We start from the raw sequence: 20,551 nt of genomic DNA, 5'->3' as shown, positions 1-20,551 counted from the left end.
GCGATATGGGAACTCTGACCAATACTCTTCTTTCATAGGAAGCAAGCAATTTAAAGGGGGCCATGTAAGAGCTAGAGGCTGCTTAGTAAGGAAACTGTCACTCTTCTCACGGTGCTGCCAGACCATACCTGCGCGGCACGTGCCTCTGCCCCATCCATCGAGGCAGATGTGCAGCCGCCTTGCAGCTCCAGGCTCCCGGCTCATTTGTAGGCAGAGAGTAAAGTGTCACAACTACTTTCTGAACTTAAGAATTCATGGTTGGCACTGATGCAAGTATAATGGCAAATATTCACATTAAAAACTTCACTGCCTATTTACATAACCATTTTTAACTAAAAATATCCAAAAGAATATAGAAAGAGGTTCCAAACATGGTTCTAGTACAGCAAGTCTCATCCCCAGTTTGAGTCAGTCGGCCTGGGCTGGGGCCTGGGAATCTGTGTTTCTAATAAGTTCCCAGGGTCTGTGGTTCCTGGCAGCCTGGGAACCACACTCTGAGTGCCACCAGAATGGAGACTCCCTGCAATAAGTCACTGCTGCCCCCACAAGTATTCTATTAGGATCTGTGTTTCCTTGTCTCTTGGCAGGGTTCCTAGTAATGACAGCTCAGGGGACATGAGTACAGCATGGCTACTAAGAAGAATAAAGGCATATTATAGGTAAAGTGACATGATACCAGGGTAAATATTTCTACTCTAATAAAGAAATGTGCTTTGTAAGAAGTGGAGATAAGCAAAGCAGAGAGTGAGTTAGGTCGTATTTTCCAAATACCCTTGCAAATGAACACAGTGTTTCAATATTCATAGCATATTAATACTCATTCCATTTCTCCTTCTGTGCTGGAAACAGAAGTAATCGTTTAGCAAGAATGGAGAGCATTAGGTTCCTAAGCAAGAGGGTGCCTAAAGAGACCACCTCCACCTACCTGAATACTATTTCCTAAAACCCAAACATAAGGCCAAAATCACCTTTTATTTTCTGTCCCCAAAATGCTTCTACTACTTAACTACTATGTAACAGATTTTTCAAAATTTAAAAAGGTGGATGTGTTTGTACTCAATGCTTCTTCTTTTTTTAAAAATCCTCACCAAGGATGTTTTCATTGATTTTTAGGGAAAGGAAGGGAGAGAGGGAGAAATACCAACTGGTTGTCTCCTGTAGGCACCACTGGGTATGGAACCCGCAACCCAGGTCAGTGCCCTGACTGGGAATTGAACCTGTCCCACCTTTTGGTATATGAGATGACGCTCCAACCAACTGAGCCACACTGGCCAGGGCTGAATAAATATCTAATTCCAACCACTACCACGTTCAGACATGTTTAAAGGGAGTAGAGGCAGAAATGCCTAAGTTTTCATATTCATCATCCTTGGGGGCACAGCACAGCCCATTGTCCAGGTAAATTCCCCCTCCAGAGGCGCCTTCCACAGCCTGCACGCCCATGGCACACCCTGGCCAGTTAAGCTTTATTATGTTTCAGGGAATTCAGGTCATTAACTGTGCAGCAATTTCATTAAGGGAATTTAAGGATTAATGATTTCCTTGCAGGGAAAGAAACAGCTGGTGAAGGAAAAAGACAACACAAATAGTTCTTGCTGGTTCAGCTGAAAAAGCAGAATGAATTTAACAGGTAAAGCTCCATACTCACCTTAAATGCCAGTGTAAACAGAGAGAGAGTGTCCAGGGTCGTGAGGCACACCTCAGTAGCAACGTTGGCTTCCAGTAAGGACTGATGAAGGACATCGGCGTCCGAGTGGCCGTAGCCTGCATGGGTTACAACACGGGGTTACTCACTGCCGGCGGCGGCAGACAGAGGGGCTGGCAGGATGCAGAGCCACAGTCAACTTTTGATTATTTATACGCTTTTTTTAAGGGTTGGTAGTGAAGAATGTTTCCATTTCATTATAACTCTTTTTCAACTCCAGAAGGGAAGTAATAGCGGCAAACATTGATCGTGTGGTTGCTATGTGCCAGCCATAATTCTACGAACTTTACACGTATTATCTCATTTAATCCCTCCATGGCCCTATGAAATAGGTACATTATTAAGCCCTCTCTGCAGGTAAGGAAATGGAGGCCCAGAAAAACGAGACAACTTGTCTGACGTTACACAGTTAGTAAACAGTGGAGCCAGGAAGGCACCTGGGCCGGAGTCAGTCAATCGGGCCACTTGGCTGAGCTGAAGGATGGTGAGAGGGGTGAGGGAGGGTGAGATGTCCAAAGCTTCCCACACAGACAGGCAGTGGCACGGCACAGCGGATAAGAAGATGAGCCAAGGGTCGGGCTGTTGGCCACGGACTCCAGCTTGGCCACCTACTAGCTGTGTGACCTTGGGAAAGTCATTTGCCCTCTTTATACCTCCGTTTCCTCATCTGTAGAATGGGGATATTTAACAACAGTATCTATCTCAGGGGCTGTGGCGAGTATTAAATTCGTTAATATTTGTGGAGCTCTTAAAACCGTGCCTGGCACATAGTGAACGCCGTGTAAGCGTTCAGTCAATAACCTAGAGAGCGGTATTATCAGCTAGAATCAGGAGCGATAACCAAGAGTTGACTGTACTGCTAACAGTAGTCTACTTGCTTTAATAAAAAGCACAAAAGCCAATGTGTCTGAAAGAAATGTTTAAGAAAAGGAAAGAACTTGAAGAATCATAATTTAAGTACAAACTGATATCTTCTTATGTGGCTGGAAAATCAATTTAGTACCAATAAAAATGGAGGTTGACATACAATTTGAGGTATTAAATTATGAAATGGTACGCATTAGCAGAAACACAGAGAGAGGTGCAAAGATGTTTCAGTACTGATCTAGATGACAAAGAAAGATGGCAATAAAATAAAACATCCCATGTAATGTCCTTCTCCCAGGAGCAAAAACACATCAACACTTACTAGGTAGGTAATTTTCTTAATACTCCAGAGAGGAGGACATTTCGTACATAGATCAGGAAAACGAAGTACAGAAAACCTAGAGAATTTTCTTGAGGCCAGAATTGGGGGGAAACCAGAAACTGCACTCCAAATTCCTTATTTAGGTCCCTGTATCATACTACCTATTATTAGGATAAAATAAAGTAACTAACATGATGTTATTCTGACTTTTATAAATGTCAGTTATAGGATGATTTTTAAAAAGTTATAAAAAAAAGCTTTTAAAGCTACCGAGTTGGTTTTCAAAACGCTACAAGAATACGATTGTGTGCTTTCATCCGATTTCGCTTGGCTTTTAAAAGGTGGTTGAAGTTGTGTGTTTGTGGATTGCGTTCTTTTCGGTGAGACACAGTCCATGCACCCTTAGTGACGCTACATAACCCGTCTGCACCATGCTGGTTCTGTTTCTTTTGATCTCTGTTGTTTGGTTTAGAAATCTCCCAGAGGAAAGACGGATGGATATTTTTAGGACTAATATTCATTGTACTGCCTTTGTAAGCTAAGGCATTTCCTCATTCAGCGAGGTTTGCTTGGTAAGATACAGAGACAATGAAAAACAGATTGATGATTATTGTTACACTGACCACAAACTGGGGCAAGAAGGTACAAAAAAATATACCTTTTATTAGACCAACCAAAACTATCACACAGGCCAGAAGGACCCTTTACGGAGGGCTACCATTTACCCCAAATAAAGTTTTAGAGTCTGGGTTAAACTGTAACAAGGAGCTGGCTTTGGTGATTATTTTAATTCTTTCTCTGCATGGAACTGACCTTTCTCTCTCTCTCTCTCTCTCTCTCTCTCTCTTTCAGGTGGAGACAGTGTTCAAATGGTATATTAGTGTTTACATTCAGACTTAAATTCTATAGGAAAGTAGCAATCACACTAATGATAAATAGCACTTTGCCCAACTGATCTATTTCCCAAAATGCATTGGTAAATTACAATTATTTTGTAAAAGCCATCATTTTTAAATTTAATTTTTAATTGAATTTATTGGTGTCTTCTCTTTCTAGATAACTTATTGGCAAAGTGTATCCAGGTGATTATTATAGATGAGGTGGCCTGTACACTGAGGAGTCCCCACAGAATTTACCTGATTTCGAAAATGCTGGCAAATGTGCAAAATTGTATTTCTAAATCAAAGGAACATATCTCAGGATCAAGGAAATGTGCCTTTATAGCATTTTATTTATTATCTTGAGTATAGACATTTAAAGCACCCAGCCCACTTCACCTATTTTTAAATATATATTGTCTATGCTTAAACGTTTGAAAAATGTTAATTTTAATGCAGAGAATATATGCATTCTCTGCATTTTTCATGTTAATTCAATATTACGTATGATAAAGGAATTTAATTGTCACCTATATTCATTTTCTTACTCTCAATTCATAAATGTCAAGGAATTTCAGAGTTAGATGTGATCTTACAAGCCATCTCATCCAATTCCTCATATGATGCTGAAGTGACCCAGACAATATCCCCATTGGGTCTTTGCCCAGTCTCTGTTTTCACACCTCCAGCTGCAAGTGCCTGCACTAGCTAATGGGTATTTTAGGTAGAAAATGCTTTTCCATGTTGACCTGAAATCTAACTCTCTGCAACTTAATCCAGCGATCTTAAACTCTTGCATTGAATTACAGGAAATAGAGGTTTTCTTCAAGCATTTCTACCTCTTGGCTGTTTTTTCCCACACCAGTGGGAAATATGAATTACCCTGCAAATTAATTTAATATATTCCTAGAATGATACATAACATCAACATAAATACAGTGTTATTTCATATTTTTTGAAAATGTACCACTTATTTGCAAACATTTCACACAGTTTCCCAGTTATAACCTGGTTTATATAAAATACTCTAAATGCAGCTATCACTCTTGTCACTTGACACAAATATACTGATAAGAAGTCAATGTCTTAATGTTGTAAACATTCACTTTTCATATACCTGGGCAATGACCCAAACAACAAGCCTCTATTCTTTGAGTGTTTTTAGAATAGTTCAAACTATTGGCCATGGGGGGGATTTTTCCTTTTCATTATGTCCTATTAAAATTTGAGAGTAAAGATAAGTCCCTGCCAGAGTTACACGTGTAGTGCATATGATGTCTTTTCTCATGTTCTGTTAATGGGTGGTGGGGACGGTATAGCTTGGCCCCGTCGGATTATGTCTCTACAGTCCTCTGCTGCTCCCTGCTGGTCCGGCTGAGGTCTGACAAAGCCTTTCCTACTGGGACAGAAGGGGAAATAAAAATGCAGGTGTAGAGGGGACTCTTCCCATTTTGATGCTTCTCTAAAAAAAATTCATTTTAGATTCTGGCATCCCAGAAAATCTCTCATATACTGGATCTATATCATATTGATTGGCCCAACAGAAGGTAATGTATTCATTGTTAAACAGGATTTTTTTAGAGAGACATATAGGGCTATAAATTTTCCATCAAATGCCTAGGTACAGATGTAAACAATCATGCGTGTACATGATCACACATATACACATGTATATATATATATAGTATACACTCCCTTCTCTGTGGTTTTTGGCCCACTTGATGATTTGAAGTTCAAAAAGCTAACCAAGGGAAAGGCTAAAGCCACCCAAATATATATAATCAGAATCAGAGCTGTAAATCAAGGACTAGGAGACCTCAGCACCAATTTGGAATGAGCAGGAATTGTAGGAACACAGTAGAAAGCTAAAAGAATCAGCTGCGCACTGTGTATGGGGAAGGCAGAAGGAGAAACTGTGATTGAGGATAGTGTCACTGAAAACTGACTAAATAAAAAACCTGCAGAAGAGAGGAGGGGGAAGGCAAGAAGGAGGGGCTCTCTGTGGGCAGCAGGAACACAGAAGGGAAAGCCACCAAGTTAACAGTATGGTTTTTGGCAGAAGAACACAGCCCGCTCTCTCTCCTCCAATTCAAGACACCACCGCAAAATCCATTTGCAGCGGGAGGAGCTGCTGCATATTTTAGTGGATTAAGGTTATTCATTCAGCTGTTGATCATTTATTTTATTTTTGTTTTCTGTGTTTCCTAAATGATTATCTTTGGAGGTGGGGCCTTGGTCTGCTTATGATTTTTTTTAAGTGCTTTAACATTTAAGCATTTATGTCATCTGACAGTGAGGTAGTTCCTGTGTTATAAATGATCTGGGCTAAGGCAGTGTGGCTGGTCCTGCACCTTAGTGGAACTTTAGTTTCTGTTTAATTAGGAAATGAAAACTAAAAAACCCCAAAACTCCTTGTTAGTTTGTTTCAACCCCTTGTCTACAGAGCTAGAAAAAGCCCTAACAGACATGAAGTTGAAAAATCAAGTACGGCAGCCTTAGCTGTGTCACTAATGTACTCTCTATAGCTAAGTACAGAACTCAGAACTAGCACTTGCAAGCTACCAATGCAGTATGTGGCAGACATAATATTGATTTAAGTTAAGCCTAGAATTTTATAGAGAGGCTTTGTCCATTACGTTTAATGTTGCTGGGGTGGAGCAATGGGAAGCTGCTATATTTTGATTCCTCAGCTTTCTTACTTTGAACTATAGCTGACCCTTGAACAACATTGGGTTTGAACTTCATGGGTCCATTTACAGGCAGGTTTTTAAAAAAAAATACTGTAAATGTATTTTCCTTACGATATTCTTAATAATGTTTCTTATCTCTAGATAACTTATTGCAAGAATACAGTATGTAATACATATAACGTATAAAATATGTGTTAACCAACTATTACCGATAAGGCTCCCAGTCAACCATAGGCTATTAGTAATTAAGTTTTGGAGGAATCAAGTTATATGTGGATTTTTGACTGTGAGGGTGGTTGGCATTCCTAGCCCCCATGTTGTTCAAGGATCAGCTGTATTATCAATTGATGTGATGGAAATATTGTCTTTACTCTTGGGCTACATTAAGAAAGAGGTATGGAAATCAGTGAATGGAGTTCTTATAATTAGAAATGATATTAATGACCATGTATTAAAGACATTACTTAAAATGAGCACAACTAATGGTCTAGAAAGAACAATAACTAGCTATGTCATGCTAGGAGAAAAGATGAAACAATCAGAGAACACACCACTAACAGAAATGGTATTTATCATAAATGATCACATTAGTTTTCAAAGTGCTGCATGGTTGGTATCTTTTAGGTTTTCTGCTTTGAGAAACCCCTAAGAAGATGAAACACTTATGTTTTAGGAACAGCACATGATGCCACATCCTTTCTGGTGACTGAAAAAAGTCAGTTAAAAACATGTGCCCACGTTTTGGCAGAATCTCTACTGTGAAGTTAGAAAGCACCAAAGTTAGGAAGGCAAGATGAACGAAAGGTCTTGTTGTGCAAGTGAAGCAGCCTCGGAAAGCAGACTTCAACCTGATTAAATCTTACCATTGTCTACAGAAATTCCAAGCACACTTGATATCTTTCTCACACTGAAAACACAGAAAAAGTCACTTTGTTATTGGCTTTTCCACACCAAATTGATTCACCGGCTTTATGGTTTCACAGCAGTTTTAACATATATCCTAAGCCGAGTGCCAGAATGTGGACACTGGTCAATTACATGCATGGGATCAGGGAGAAAGAAGTCTGTCCCAGTGGCTCTCAGACATTGCGGGGGGGAGGGGGAGAATCAATGAAAAATTGGCGACAGGCAATAAATCCAAATATTAAATAAAAAATATCAGAGAATGTTTGGCTATTGAACCTGCCAAATTTTGTTTTAAAAACACAAGTGGAGAGGTTGGGGCGAAGGGTCTAGCGCTTTTAGGTCTAGTGTCGTAGTTGACCACGGTCCACATTATGTCACTCTCTTCCAAGGACGGGAACTGCGCCTTGAGGTCTTCATCCTACTTGCTCTGAGCTGGAAGAAAAGTCAGGTTGGTGGTGTGGTGTGGTGTGGCCTGGGGCTCTCCCCTCTGAGCTGTCACATGAGATGGCTGGCTGTTACGATGGTATGTCATGGGACTTACTGTGGTTAAAAGTGAGAGAGTTATCCAGGCTGCCCAGCTGCTGCAATCTGGCATGCATCATTCCTGTTCTGTTATGGGAAACAGGCAATGTCTGAGACTTTCGATCATGAACTATGGGTCCCAACCCTTCCTGGTTCCTGCAACATGAGTGAAATGGGATAGAAGCAAAAGTTAGATTTGTTACACTGCAGAGAAACGGGGAGCGTTAGTGAGGCAAGGACACAGCAGAAAGGAGACGGGCCACGCGTGGACCAAGCACAGCGAGCCTGTCTGTGAGCCAGAGACACACACGGCTCACAGCAAAGCACTGATGATGACAGAGAAGTCAAAACCAAGCCAAAGCAGAGAACATTTCAGTTTTAGAAAGTACTTTAGAGATGCTACTTAAAAAAAAAAAAAAACTGAACATCAGTCCAATGTGGTGCTAAAGTTAGCGTTCTGACAACTGCCAAAATGCCAAAAATCTTTTTGAATTATATGTGCTATTAAAGAGCAAAAATATTTTTTTTAATTAAAAATAATGCATTGGGAGAAACAGAAAACAAACATGCAATGGGCAGGATTATACGAAATGGTTTGAACACCTTCTTACCCAGGTGGGAAGGAGAAGAGCCACACACTTTGTTAAACTTGTCAGCAGTCAAGTAAAGAAAACAGAAAAGTGACCTGGGTTAGCAATCAACCAGCTAACTTCCTGTTGTGTACCACCACCAGAGCGGATGAAAAATGAGGCCAGTGCTGGAATGACACCTGTCCCCGTCCCTTAGCCAGCAGTCTCCCTCCTTGTGTTATCGTGTGGACTAGAACAGGGCATGCACGGAACATCATAGGGCAACATGCTGCTGGGTGATTTCAAAGTGACACAATGAGAAGGCGCAGTATTCATAAAACTGGACCACCAGAAATGGCAAACACTGACGACATTTACATGATCGTTCCGAATCTTTTTCACATGCAGCAGAGACCGTGGCGATTTTCTATAAAGCATGGCGTGTCTTTCCACAGTGCACACAGCACAGTCTGCCACCTCCACCCCCACTTTCCTCTGCTCATCTATTTTTAAGATGGCCAAAGGATCGTACTTTTATATGCAAATATATACAAGGTGCTTATGAAGTTGGAGGATTTTCTCTAAAAAAATTAAATGTATAACCATTGGAAAACGAGTTCACAGTTTCACAAAACCCAATTTTAAAATATTTTGTTGGGGCAGAAAACTTCAGCTTCCCACATTCACCATATTCAGCTCTGAGGCATTTTATTCTATTTTGCATTTTCCAAATGCCATCTTGTGACGTAGGTGACAGTTACTGCAAGGAGGGTGTGAAGCTTGCCCAGTTCAGTGCCTTTTTGTTACAAATACATTTTCTGTCCATCTTCACGGGACAGTCAAAGGGAATATACTGTATAAGGATACCTTGTGTATACTTGCATTTAGTACTCAAAATCTCAAACGTAAAAATTACGGTTATGATAAAAACAAAAAAATTAAGATTAGAGAACTTTTAGTGCCACCATATTTCAATTAAACATAGAAAATATTAATAGGAGGAAAGCATAAAATACTCTCTCTAAATTTGCTCTTTTTAAAAGAAAACATATACTTTTATTTAATATAAAATATAATTCTGAAAACTTCTCAAATATCCCAAGAACAATATTAACATCAAAATGCAAAATCTTCACACTCAGACAGAAAGTCTATTAAAAATCTCTTTCCTATTTCATTGCTATAAAACAAAATTAGAAATAAGAGAAAAAAATTTCAATTACAACTAAATTTTAAAGTTTTTCCTAAAACAAATTTTTACTTATCATTAAACTATTAAAAACAATAGCATTAGAAACATAAGATATTTAGACCAGGACCCCATAAATACATTATCACAGGATACACAACATGGAAAAAGACAAATACAGACACACTGAATGACTACAGGGCAGGGTTAAGAACTTGGTAATGACAAAATGTGCTCTAGGGAAATACCTCCAAAGAAGGAGCTGCCTGGGTGCCCATCAGCAAAGAGTTTCTAGCTCTCCTCAAACTCAATGCAGAACCAAGAGTATGTCGTGGGGCGGGGCAGTGTGGATTTATAATACTCCACAAAGAGTTCTGGTCGGATAAAGACACAGGGCATGGACAGCTTACTTAGAAGTAGAGGAGAAAAGGCATAATTTTAGAGGTTTTGTGTAAATCCAAACAAACGTGAGATGGACTGAAAACATTCTTTCATTAAGGAAGAGGGAAAGTGGTTAGATGATAAATCAGTATCTTTGTAGCTGGGAGGCAGAACGGTAAAAACAAAATAAAAAAAAACTACCTTGGAAAGTAAAACAGGGAAAGAAATAATTGGGGAAGGAGAAAAGAGCCAGAAGACACATCAAGAGGAACTGGGAGAAGAGACAGAGAAGACAGAAGGCACAGGACATGAGGGAGAATTTGGAAGCAAGTGTAGAAGTGTAGCCACAGGCCACAAAGGCAGGTCTTTCCAAGAGATATTCATGAGACAAAACGAGACAGAAGGAACGTGGGCGGAAGATGCTCACAGATTTTATGGTAGCAATCCAAAGACCTGCCAACTGTCTTCATGGCTGTTTATGAGAATTCCAACTGCCAATCACTACAGATGACAATTCCTACACATTCAGATCCAAGTAATACAGACAATGACATAACACTTTAAACTGAAATCCCCACAGTACCTGGCTATATATCTCTTCCCCATGTACTGGAACTGGTGCAAGCAGACTCTGCAGACAGGATGAAAGATTGTTAGGGAAACGTGAAGATAAAATTATTTTCAATGCATTATTTTTTTTAAACCCATCAACAATAACACATTCAATAAATTCTTACTAGCCCCTTACATCTGGTTTTCAGAAATTCTCTAGACGGCCCTTCTAAACCAAGAAAAAATTACTAACCTGCAAAGGAGGCCCCATATTATGCTGTTGCCAGTACTGTGGTGGGCGGTGAAAGCCACACAGAAGAAAGGCCTGGGACCCGTAGGATTGTCCATCCACTCAGGGTTTAGACATAGATCCCAGGCAGTCTGCCTTAGAAACCACAACGGAAACCTCATGCACTGCTGCACTGTTCTGAGTTGCTTATTTGTTCTCATTTGAATCTATGTAAAGAGCTCTCTCTTTAGGCTTAATAAACTGGTTCCTTACAGACATCAAGTATGTAGTTTTTAGTTTTGTTTTAATATACCCACAACACTGATTTTTTTAAAAGCATATATTTAATAAGAGGCAGTTAAAATAATGTCCAATAAGTTCTGACGCTGAATCTTGTCTCACCATCTGACAACTCCCACCTTTAACTCAGCAGAGAGAAAACCCATGAGGCTATGAAGCAAAACACACAAAGCTCAGAACAAAACAGGTTTCCACATAAGTTTGTGCAAATACATCTGGGCAGCAAATCATGACCCCACAAACAGATGTAAAGCCACTTATGGTTATGATTTACCCAATGATTGTGAACAGTCACAGTACTGCAGAAATAATGTTTTACTGCAGAAGCAGTAATGTGTTTGATGGTGGGGTATTGCCTGAGACCCTGCTGGGGTCTTAGGGAGTTTACTCTACATGCAAATTTTTCAAAAATCCAAAAAATTCTGAATTTGTAAAATCATCTGACCCCATCAGTTTTGGATAACGGATTGTGGATTTGTGAAATGAGCTTAAAGAAAATCAGAAACTTAAACTGAAGAGATAAAATGAGATAATATAGATAGTATATAAGATTTTACTTACCATATATTTTTAAATTATACTAATTTTTCTATCTCAGTTTCTGCATCTATTTAAGTTAGATTCAACTTAGAAATGCAGCATCCACCCAACTCAGCTAATATATTTTCTGTTTCTTTATTAAATTGGCTTATACACGTAAATAGTTATCTCTTATAACAACCAAATATCTAATAATTTAAGGTTGGTCACTGCCCACTGAGTCATGATGTCCTGAGAGCAGGTGCTAGGGTGAGGTCCAGGACAAATAGCTTAAGAGTAGGTATGGATGTGAATATACAGAATTCCTGGTTCAACCACATGATATTCTTCACACCTCTTGACTGGCCAGGAAAAATCAAGAGGCAAATAGCAAAACAAAACTACTCACTCAGATATTGTGAAAAAATCCATAAGTTCAGATGTTGAAGCCTTGTTCCAATATGTAAACAAAGCATCTAGAAAGCAAACATTTATCTGGTCAGAATCATGATATGTATTCGTTACATTAGGAGACGGGACAAGATTTCAGCGTGTAGGCCACCAAACCCCTTTTATAATTAATCAAAGGAAGAACCACAGTGACCAATCTATACTGGATAAGTTATACGATGGGCTTATTCAACCTAAAGAAGCTACATTTGAACACTTGAACTTCAATTTCTTCATACATCATCTAGTGCTATATAACACATACTTAACTTATATATAATGTGCTCTTAAGTGGACTAGAATGTTTAAAGAATACAAATGGGCATAAAATTTAAAGTCAGGTTCTCTCTTGATCTGCTATAGAATCCCTCAGTAGGGAATCTGCTGAAAATTCTTGCATGTACATAAGCACTCCCTTCCTGACACAACACACACACACACACCAATGGAAGCATATATACTAAACACACTGTTTCGCCCTTTGACTTTTAACTCCACAATACAGCTTAGATCTATCTCAATCTTTTTCAAGATGCATAATATTCCATGCTACGGATGCACTATAATTGAGTTTGTCAGTCCCTTACTGATAGACATTTACTTGTTCCCCCTTATCCTTATGCCATTATGAATTATGCTTTGACAAACATCCTTCTACATGTGTCTTTGCACACCTGCCCAACTACATCTATAGGACAAATTCTTAGAAGTGAAATAGCTATGTCAAATGGTATGTGCATTTCCAATTTTCATGCAACCTGAAGGCAATTTCTCCCCACCCCATTCCATACACAAAAATCCGTTCTAGGTAGATATTAAGATTTAAATGTGAAAATTTAAATAATAAAGCTTTTAAAGAAAATATAGGAGAACATCTTCATGATCCTGGGGATACGTGAAGATTTCTTAATTCTAATTATAAAAAAAAGAAATTAATAACTTCAGGTAATATTTTAAAATCTTATAAAACTCTTTTGAGCCCTGGCTGGGTGGCTCAGTTGGTTGGAGTGCTGTCCTGTGCACCAAAAGCTTGTGGGTTCAGTCCCTGGCTGGAGTGAGTATGGGAAGCAACTGACAGATGTTTCTCTCTCTTTCTCCCTTCCTCTCTCTCTAAAATCAATAAAAACATATATTTTGGTGAAGATAAAATAATATAATAATAATAAATAAAATGAAACTCTTTTGAAGAGGCTGAAGTCTTAAAATATGTGCATGGCCAAAGAGCTGACTTTAAAGGGTAACTTTCACTTGGATGTAAAATTTTTAGTATTTGTCTTTAAAAAGCAGTTATGTTCTAGTTATAGATCATATTTATTATTTGAAACTTAAAACATATATTAAAAAATTTTAAACAAAGGAAAAACAGGATCATAGCTGGCTAAAAGTCCCTACCATAACGTAAAGTTTAGAACATTTGACTTAATGGAGAGAATTTCAACTTTATAACCCAAGTATCAGAATAAGTGCCCAGTGCTTTTGCATTTGGTCCTCATTCAAAGAAAATCTTGTTTGTTCTTTTTTAACTAGCTATTTAAAAGTAACAAACTGACAGAAGGATAAAATAACCCAGTCCTGAAGCACTTTAAGAACAGGCATGCTGTTCCTAACATCTGAGTTACAATATCAGGCTGGTTTGCTGCTAAAACATAAGTTTGATATAAAAGAAACACTATTTTCAGACAGAAATACCTTCCACTGGGTGTTCAACGCCCACACCTATTGCCACCAGACAGGCAGCACGAGGAGTCTTCAGATTCTCGAAAAACGGCATTTTGTTTGCAAAGGAGTTCTCCTTCACTCAATGAACTTAATGAAGGTCATTGAGTGAAGGTCATTAATGAAGCACTACACTTTCTCATTTGTTGCAGGGAAAATAAGACAACATTTTGGTCCAAAAGAAGAGATGTGACATTGTACCATGGCACAATATCATGTGATTGGTCATATCACAAAACCAGAGTTGGAGCTGTCCTGTCATGGATGTTTACAAGCTTACGTGGTACCGATAAAGCACTAATGTTGTGGTCATTTCTATTTAAAAATGTGGCTGTCAAACCCTTAATCAGTACCACTATTTCCATTAGAAAATGAAAACAACATACTTTGCTTCCAGGTAAAGCCAGGAATGTCACACACTTTAAATGGAAGAGATGCTGAGGTTCCCTAACACCATATTTTCTAATTCAAGACATAGACTAATAAAGTTATGCAAGTTACCAGTAAGTTTGTTTAGACAAATGAAATTTAAAACAAAATCAAAAGCTACTTTATTTTTCTGTGTCTGTCTCCTTTAGTTAAGATGATAGGTCTGGGATTAATATAAATTTATAAAATAGGACCATTCACATTTTGGAACTCATTTTCCAGAATAAAATAATTAATAAAAATATTTTTACAAAGTAAGATTTTTATATTTCTACTCCATTTAGAGAATTAATATGCATTTCAAACAAGGAAGAAAACCTTTTAAATCATTGTATCCTTTCAACCAATTACAATTTGTAAAAAATAAACCAAACACTGAAACAAGGAAAGGAAAGCAGATTATCTCCAGTTTTACCTACCATCAGACATGCTTTTTAAGATGTAGAGGAAACACATCAGCAGGCTCTTAATCTCAGACTGATCAAGTTTGTCACAGCGAACCATAGCATTTCCTAAAGTGCCACTTTGTTGGTGCTGAAAAAGGAAATACAGGTGGGTTTTCTCCTTGAATAACAGGTAAGACAAAATTAGTTTACTTTTCTCCCTCGGAAGAGAAAGATTCTTAGAATTGAGTCCAATCATTCAAATTGGACGGTATTAATAACTTGTTGACAAATTACACACAAGAGCTACTCCTACTCCACACAAGCTCTGGCTTGTCTCCTGTACTTTTCCTAAGGGACAAGCCAGATGGCACAAACCCTTCAGACTGGATAACCATCGCTTTAGTTACCAGCTTAGTTCTGAAATGCCAAGTAAAACCTCATGCAGAAAAGTATGTGCTGGGATCAAACACAGAAATGATGATTCAGAAGACACTGCAGAACCAATCACATCCTCAGGAAAACGTCAGTGGCTGAAACAGCAAATGAAGTCTATGGTGCTGAGTACCAGCCACAAAAGCCTGGAACTGAGTTGCTGCCATTCAGTTACGTCGTGGGGCACCCTTGGGGGAAAACAGTGGGGAGGTGCCCCATAGGGACAAGGAGAGACACCTCAGCACAGCACTGCCAAAGACCCTAAACTGATGAGGTCATGCCATCATCAGCTTAGCTCAACACTGCAAACATCAGAAAGCTCAGGGTGCAGGGTGAGGGCAGTTTTGCCACTAGACAGCAGGTTCACATGTTCAAGGGGTTCACATAAAAAAATATAGAACAAGAATCTCATCTCATGATAAAAACACAGAAAATTTTAAAATCCTCAAAGTTATATTTCCAATTGAAGGCAGGGAAATTTCTTGCCAAATACCAAAGCAGAAAGATCAGTGAAAAACTATCTTTTATTCAAGGTATTGGTGGGCAATTGAAAAAAAATAAAGAAATGTTAAATTAATAACATCCGTGAATATTTGTTTTTAAGGAAGAAATACTGGTGCAACCAGTGGCAAAACCATGGTGCAGATGCCTCCCCGGGCCACCCACTTCGTCAGGGCCGCCAGGAGAACGCAGTGCTTCCTGCAGCGGGAGGGAAGGCGCGGCATGCAACGTCTCCTCGGGCAGAGGTGGGATCGTTAGAAGGGAAAAATCCACAGTGACCCGGTTTCTCCTGGCTGACTGGCAGCTCTCCTCCTCCTCGCCAGCACTGCGTATGACACAAGCGGAGTGCCTCCTGAGCAGCTTCTCCCTCTACACACGAAGGCATGTCAGGGCCAAAGGGAAAGTTCAACAGGTCATGACGCACACCCACACTGCGATGCTCGCCCACAGAACTGCGGTTACGGACAGTCATGTCAATGCCAGCCACGGAGACACGCCATCGGATGACAAACCTGGTGCCGAGGAGGGGCGCTTTCCACGTTCCTGAGAGCTAGGAATACATCCCTAAATGGTTCACCTGTTTACTCGTACATGTGCTTGCCTATACCTTGAAATAAATTAGGACAACAGTGGCCAAGGTGAGACCAACCTGCCACGGATCCAGGTTTAAATCCAAGCTTTATCCATTCCCACAAGGTTCCAAAGAGTCTGAGCCTTAGTTATTTCAAGACGAAAGGTTAAATAGGAGGAAACTCTGTTGGACTGGGGTTGGGGGTGCAGCGTGAACAGAGTGATTTCAAATAAAGCCTTACCCCTGAATCACCTGTATGGTCAATTAATCTTTTGTGGAGCCAGCTTTGGACCCAACGCCCATTTGTAAGGACAGCTGTGTTGTAAATGGTGTTCTCCGCCATACAGACCACAGGGATTCTAACTGAGAAGCATTCTGATTTCCCTAGCTGTCCAACCTGCCAGAACCATTCGCTCAAACTGGAAATACTGCCCTGATCTGAAATTCTGGAAACAGGAATCAGGGGGTTCCAGGGAATGGGCCCCATCCTTAATTAGTGCTCTGATTATCTACCCCAGGTTTAACTGAGTTGTGTGTTTTTTTGTTTTTTTTTTAAGGTCACACAATGAACACTAGAACATGAAGCATGTTTACTTTGGGCTAAATCTATTTGTTATAAGAAACACTTAAATTAGTTGAAAAGAAATTACCTTATCCAGGGAATTGCTTTTCTCACAGTTCCTTTCTGGAAAGCTATTCCCCGAATCTGTGCTTATGAGGGATCCTCTCGAATCAGCTGTTCGCACACTGTTGATGTTTGGAGTTGAAGTCGTATATGGAGAAGCTAAGAGGAAATTAAGCCAAGACCAAAGACTAGGTGAGACAGAACAAAATCAAGATAAGCACTGAACTTAAAGAAAAATTACTTTTATGGCACTCATTTTTTCTGTTAGGAATTTGGTTCAAAAGTTTCATTCAATCACCTAGAGAGTAGATAAAAACAAACTTTCATCAGGCACATTCAGACGTGCTGCCAATTCACTTATGAGAAACCACCTTTGATTGCCAAGAATAAAGGTGCACACACACACTGTTTCAGAATGGGACAGAATAAAGACTTAAAAAAATTTTAAAAGATAATACCACTTTCAACCATCAAATTAAAAAAATTAAACCATGCAGCACACCCGCAGTATTCAAACTGTATGTTGAGGTGCCCTAGAGAACTCAGAGCAGTGTCATGGGAAAGTTTACATTTTCAAAGAAAACACAATGATACTTGACATCTGCCGGAAACTGTAGTTTCAATATTAGACCGTGCTACATTCCTTTTGATGATGTCATATCTTTCTGAAGCTGGGTATTTGGTGGTTGCTATGATAAAAAGCAAGTACTGGGAGAAAATCAATGTGGAACAAAATGAGGAGGGCTGTGAGCAAACTGATTGCAAATTGGAGGAGTTGGGCAGTGGCCAACAGGCACACACATCCCATTAGTAAGAGCAGTGGTTATTAAAAATAAAATACAAAAGGTTTTCTTTTAAATTTATGGATGTTTTTCCAAATGCCTACTAAGCTGTTAGACTATAAGGACTTAAAGTTATTTGGCCCTAAGTACCTAATAAACAGAGCTGTTAGGTGTTTCTTTTGGCCTGGGGACTCCATGAAAAAATTACTGTGACAATAATGAGTGATATGAACTGAGGACTTTTGGGAAGCTCCGCAATAAAGTTACAAGCAGAAAGGAAATCTAACTTGGATATAAAATTCGTGATATTCCTGATAAAACAGCATTTGAAGGCAGAAATCAGCACCCACCACGGTACTGTGGAAGTTTTCAACATAATAGATTGACTTCCTGCTTAAATAAGATGCACGTAAATCACATTAAAAATGACTCTCAGACTTGTACATTCTGTGCTGAACCAAAATGCATGCCTCCAACAGAAAGGCCTGGCTGGTCATGCAGATAGCAGGAGAAGACTTTTGGCACTGTGCTCCAGCAAGCTGTAAGCACAGCCTCCTACACCCAAGCTGAAGATGACTTTACCTGGCACCTCACAACAGGCTGGCCATTTTCAGGTGTCAGCATGCAAATTAGCTGCCATGGACTAAAACACTTCTAAATTAATCCCTCCCCTATTTAACACTCAGGTTTATCCACCACCATGCCTGAAACCAATTCACTGTATTAAAACCAAGAGCCAGAGGAATTTGAAGAGCCAGAGGAATTTGAAAATGTAAGTGAAGGATAGAACATGTGAACCACTGGCCACAGGCTACATTCCCCAGAATAGAAATGATGTGACTGATTGTCACAAGGAACAGGTGAAAACCCTATGGAAAACCTATGAGCTTTTTTCTCTACTGAGAGGGAAAAGAAACACACATTATGGCTAAATTATAATTACAGTCTTCCTAATATACTTGGACTTCATATTTAATGTAGAACACAGAGCTCAGGAGAAAGAGGTCCTCAGTAAAATTAGATCCTAAATTCTCAGAGTTTTAGGCTCAATTTCAGAACTACCATCCCAATCTAAGGCAAACAGATGGAAATGCAATAAATCAAAATCAACATGCTTAGTAGAATTACGTTCCTATATATTATATTGTGTGTGTTTATATTTAATATCCTGGCCTAGTGCATAACTTTGAAAAATCTTAAATACCATGTAAGTAAAATAAAAAGAAGTGTAGTTCACCTCTCTCCCGTTTATACAGACATCCCAATGCAATACATTCAGTAGGTGATAAAAGGAACCCTGAGGCTAAGAAAATGTATCTTTGAAAATGAATGTAATCTCAGCGTTTCTATATCCAGCAATAAATCAGTTTTAGAAACTTTCATGCACCATGTCCCAAAGACATTAAAAACAAACAAACAACTGCTGAGGGCGCAGTCTCAATATGCATGGAAACAGGATTTCTTCTAAATGGAGAAGAAAGGAGAAAGTCTGCTCTCGAAGGATAAGTCCTGGGACTAAAGTTAACCAGAAACTCCTTGATGAATAAGAGCTGCTACAGGTACCAGAAACAACTAGTAAACCCAGTTCATGGGTGGGGCGTCCCTGAAAGGTATTCCTAAAAGGAAACAGGGATTTAAGTCTTTAAAGAGGGGGTAAATGTAGGCAAGGCTGGATATCAATAAGCCTGTGGTGGCGAATTCCTATGAAAAGTGGGTTCAGGTCTTCAAATGCCAGAAAGAATAAAAAAACACTGTATCAGTCTCAAGTACTTTTGGTAATTTCACCATGAACACAGAGTACTGAACGCCATTTATGTCATTGGAGTCATGCTGAGGATACCCAATGGTTCATCTTTGCATTCTCAATGCATCCCAAACCCTAACAAGGTGAATGAGGAACCAGAGGAAAAAAGTCAGACTCAGAACATCACCTCATTCTAGTCTGATCATTTCCACAGTCTTGAATCCTAAGAGTACTAGTCGGGGAGTTAAGACTTCAATACATCCCTAGGCCATGGGACTCATTGAATTGGAAACTAAGAGTATATCACAAAGCATGAATAATGCTAAAGAATTGTGATTATTACAATGGATGTCAAATGTTAACATTGAGTGTTTACCAGACCAAGTACAGCACATATCACATTAACCTTTATCCCTCTCTGTGACTCTGTTTTGGAGATGTGGGCACTGGGTGAAGAGGTGAGAAATCCTGCTCGTGGTAATTAGTAAATGGTGCAGTCTGGATCCAAAGCCACATCTGCCTGACTTAAAGCCGCTGCTGTGAACCACTACAGACAAGACTCTCTGAAGACAGCCCCTTCTCCACCCCAGGAGCATCGGCTGGGTGTACGGACGCAATGCAGCAAAGAAGACAGAGCAGAGGTCCCAGGACAATGACCAATGGAAATACTGTGTGCCAGGCTCTGCTCTGAGCATTGTGCATAAATTAATTCATTTAATCTCTACGACACCAAATGAGATGAGTATAACTATGAAAAATGTACATGAACATAAGTAAGATTAAGGACTGGCATTGGTATTGTAGGATGAATTCAGGCATTTAATATGAAGTTTCCAGTTTTATATTCTGCCCAGTTTTATCACCTACATGAAATAGCATGTTAATAAGAAAAACACAAAAAGTAAGGACATAAACTCAGAATGAACAAGTCCTGCAAATTACTCAGCTAAAAGGACCACCCTTAATTCTGCCCTGAGAATTAGTGCCATTGTTAGGTGGTCTAAGCATTCACCAAGGCAAGGCTTTTCAGTTATTCCAAGTGTGATATAAGAAAAAGGACAAAGACAGAATAGGAATATGTCTGTGACAAATCTGTGAAGACATATATTTTTTGTATCATTTTCTTTATGAAGGAGTTGGCACAGGGGCTCAATTGTTTAGAATATTAATAAGTACATTTCTCAGGCATTTTCTTTCAGAGAAACTACTCCATTTGGATCTTGGTTTATGCCATCTGTTTTCCTCCTCATGGGGCTGCTCTTGTATTATTTCAGATAGAAAAAATA

General features: G+C 39.3%; 1 protein-coding gene across 15 annotated transcripts in view; it reads right to left on the bottom strand.

Annotated features, from left to right (window-relative positions):
- Positions 1-20,551, bottom strand: part of DOCK9 (dedicator of cytokinesis 9) — a 255,310-nt gene that overhangs the window by 35,207 nt on the left and 199,552 nt on the right. For 10 of the 15 annotated variants that reach the window (XM_081127275.1, XM_081127279.1, XM_081127271.1 and 7 more), the window contains 6 exons: positions 16,765-16,898; positions 14,644-14,758; positions 12,039-12,105; positions 10,613-10,660; positions 7,910-8,046; positions 1,649-1,764 (listed from right to left, as the gene is read on the bottom strand). In XM_081127275.1, the coding sequence (XP_080983401.1) occupies positions 1,649-1,764; positions 7,910-8,046; positions 10,613-10,660; positions 12,039-12,105; positions 14,644-14,758; positions 16,765-16,898 (617 nt within the window). Of the gene's footprint in view, positions 1-1,648; positions 1,765-7,325; positions 7,370-7,909; positions 8,047-10,612; positions 10,661-12,038; positions 12,106-14,643; positions 14,759-16,764; positions 16,899-20,551 lie in introns of all 15 variants that reach the window. The other 5 variants (XM_081127277.1, XM_081127285.1, XM_081127272.1 and 2 more) reach the window with 1 other exon arrangement.

The sequence above is a fragment of the Miniopterus schreibersii genome (assembly GCF_964146895.1).
Source record: "Miniopterus schreibersii genome assembly, chromosome: 2".
NCBI classification, from domain to species: Eukaryota; Metazoa; Chordata; class Mammalia; order Chiroptera; family Miniopteridae; genus Miniopterus; species Miniopterus schreibersii.
The sequence above is the reverse complement of the archived record's forward strand: the minus strand, read 5'-3'. Positions and strand labels throughout refer to the sequence as shown.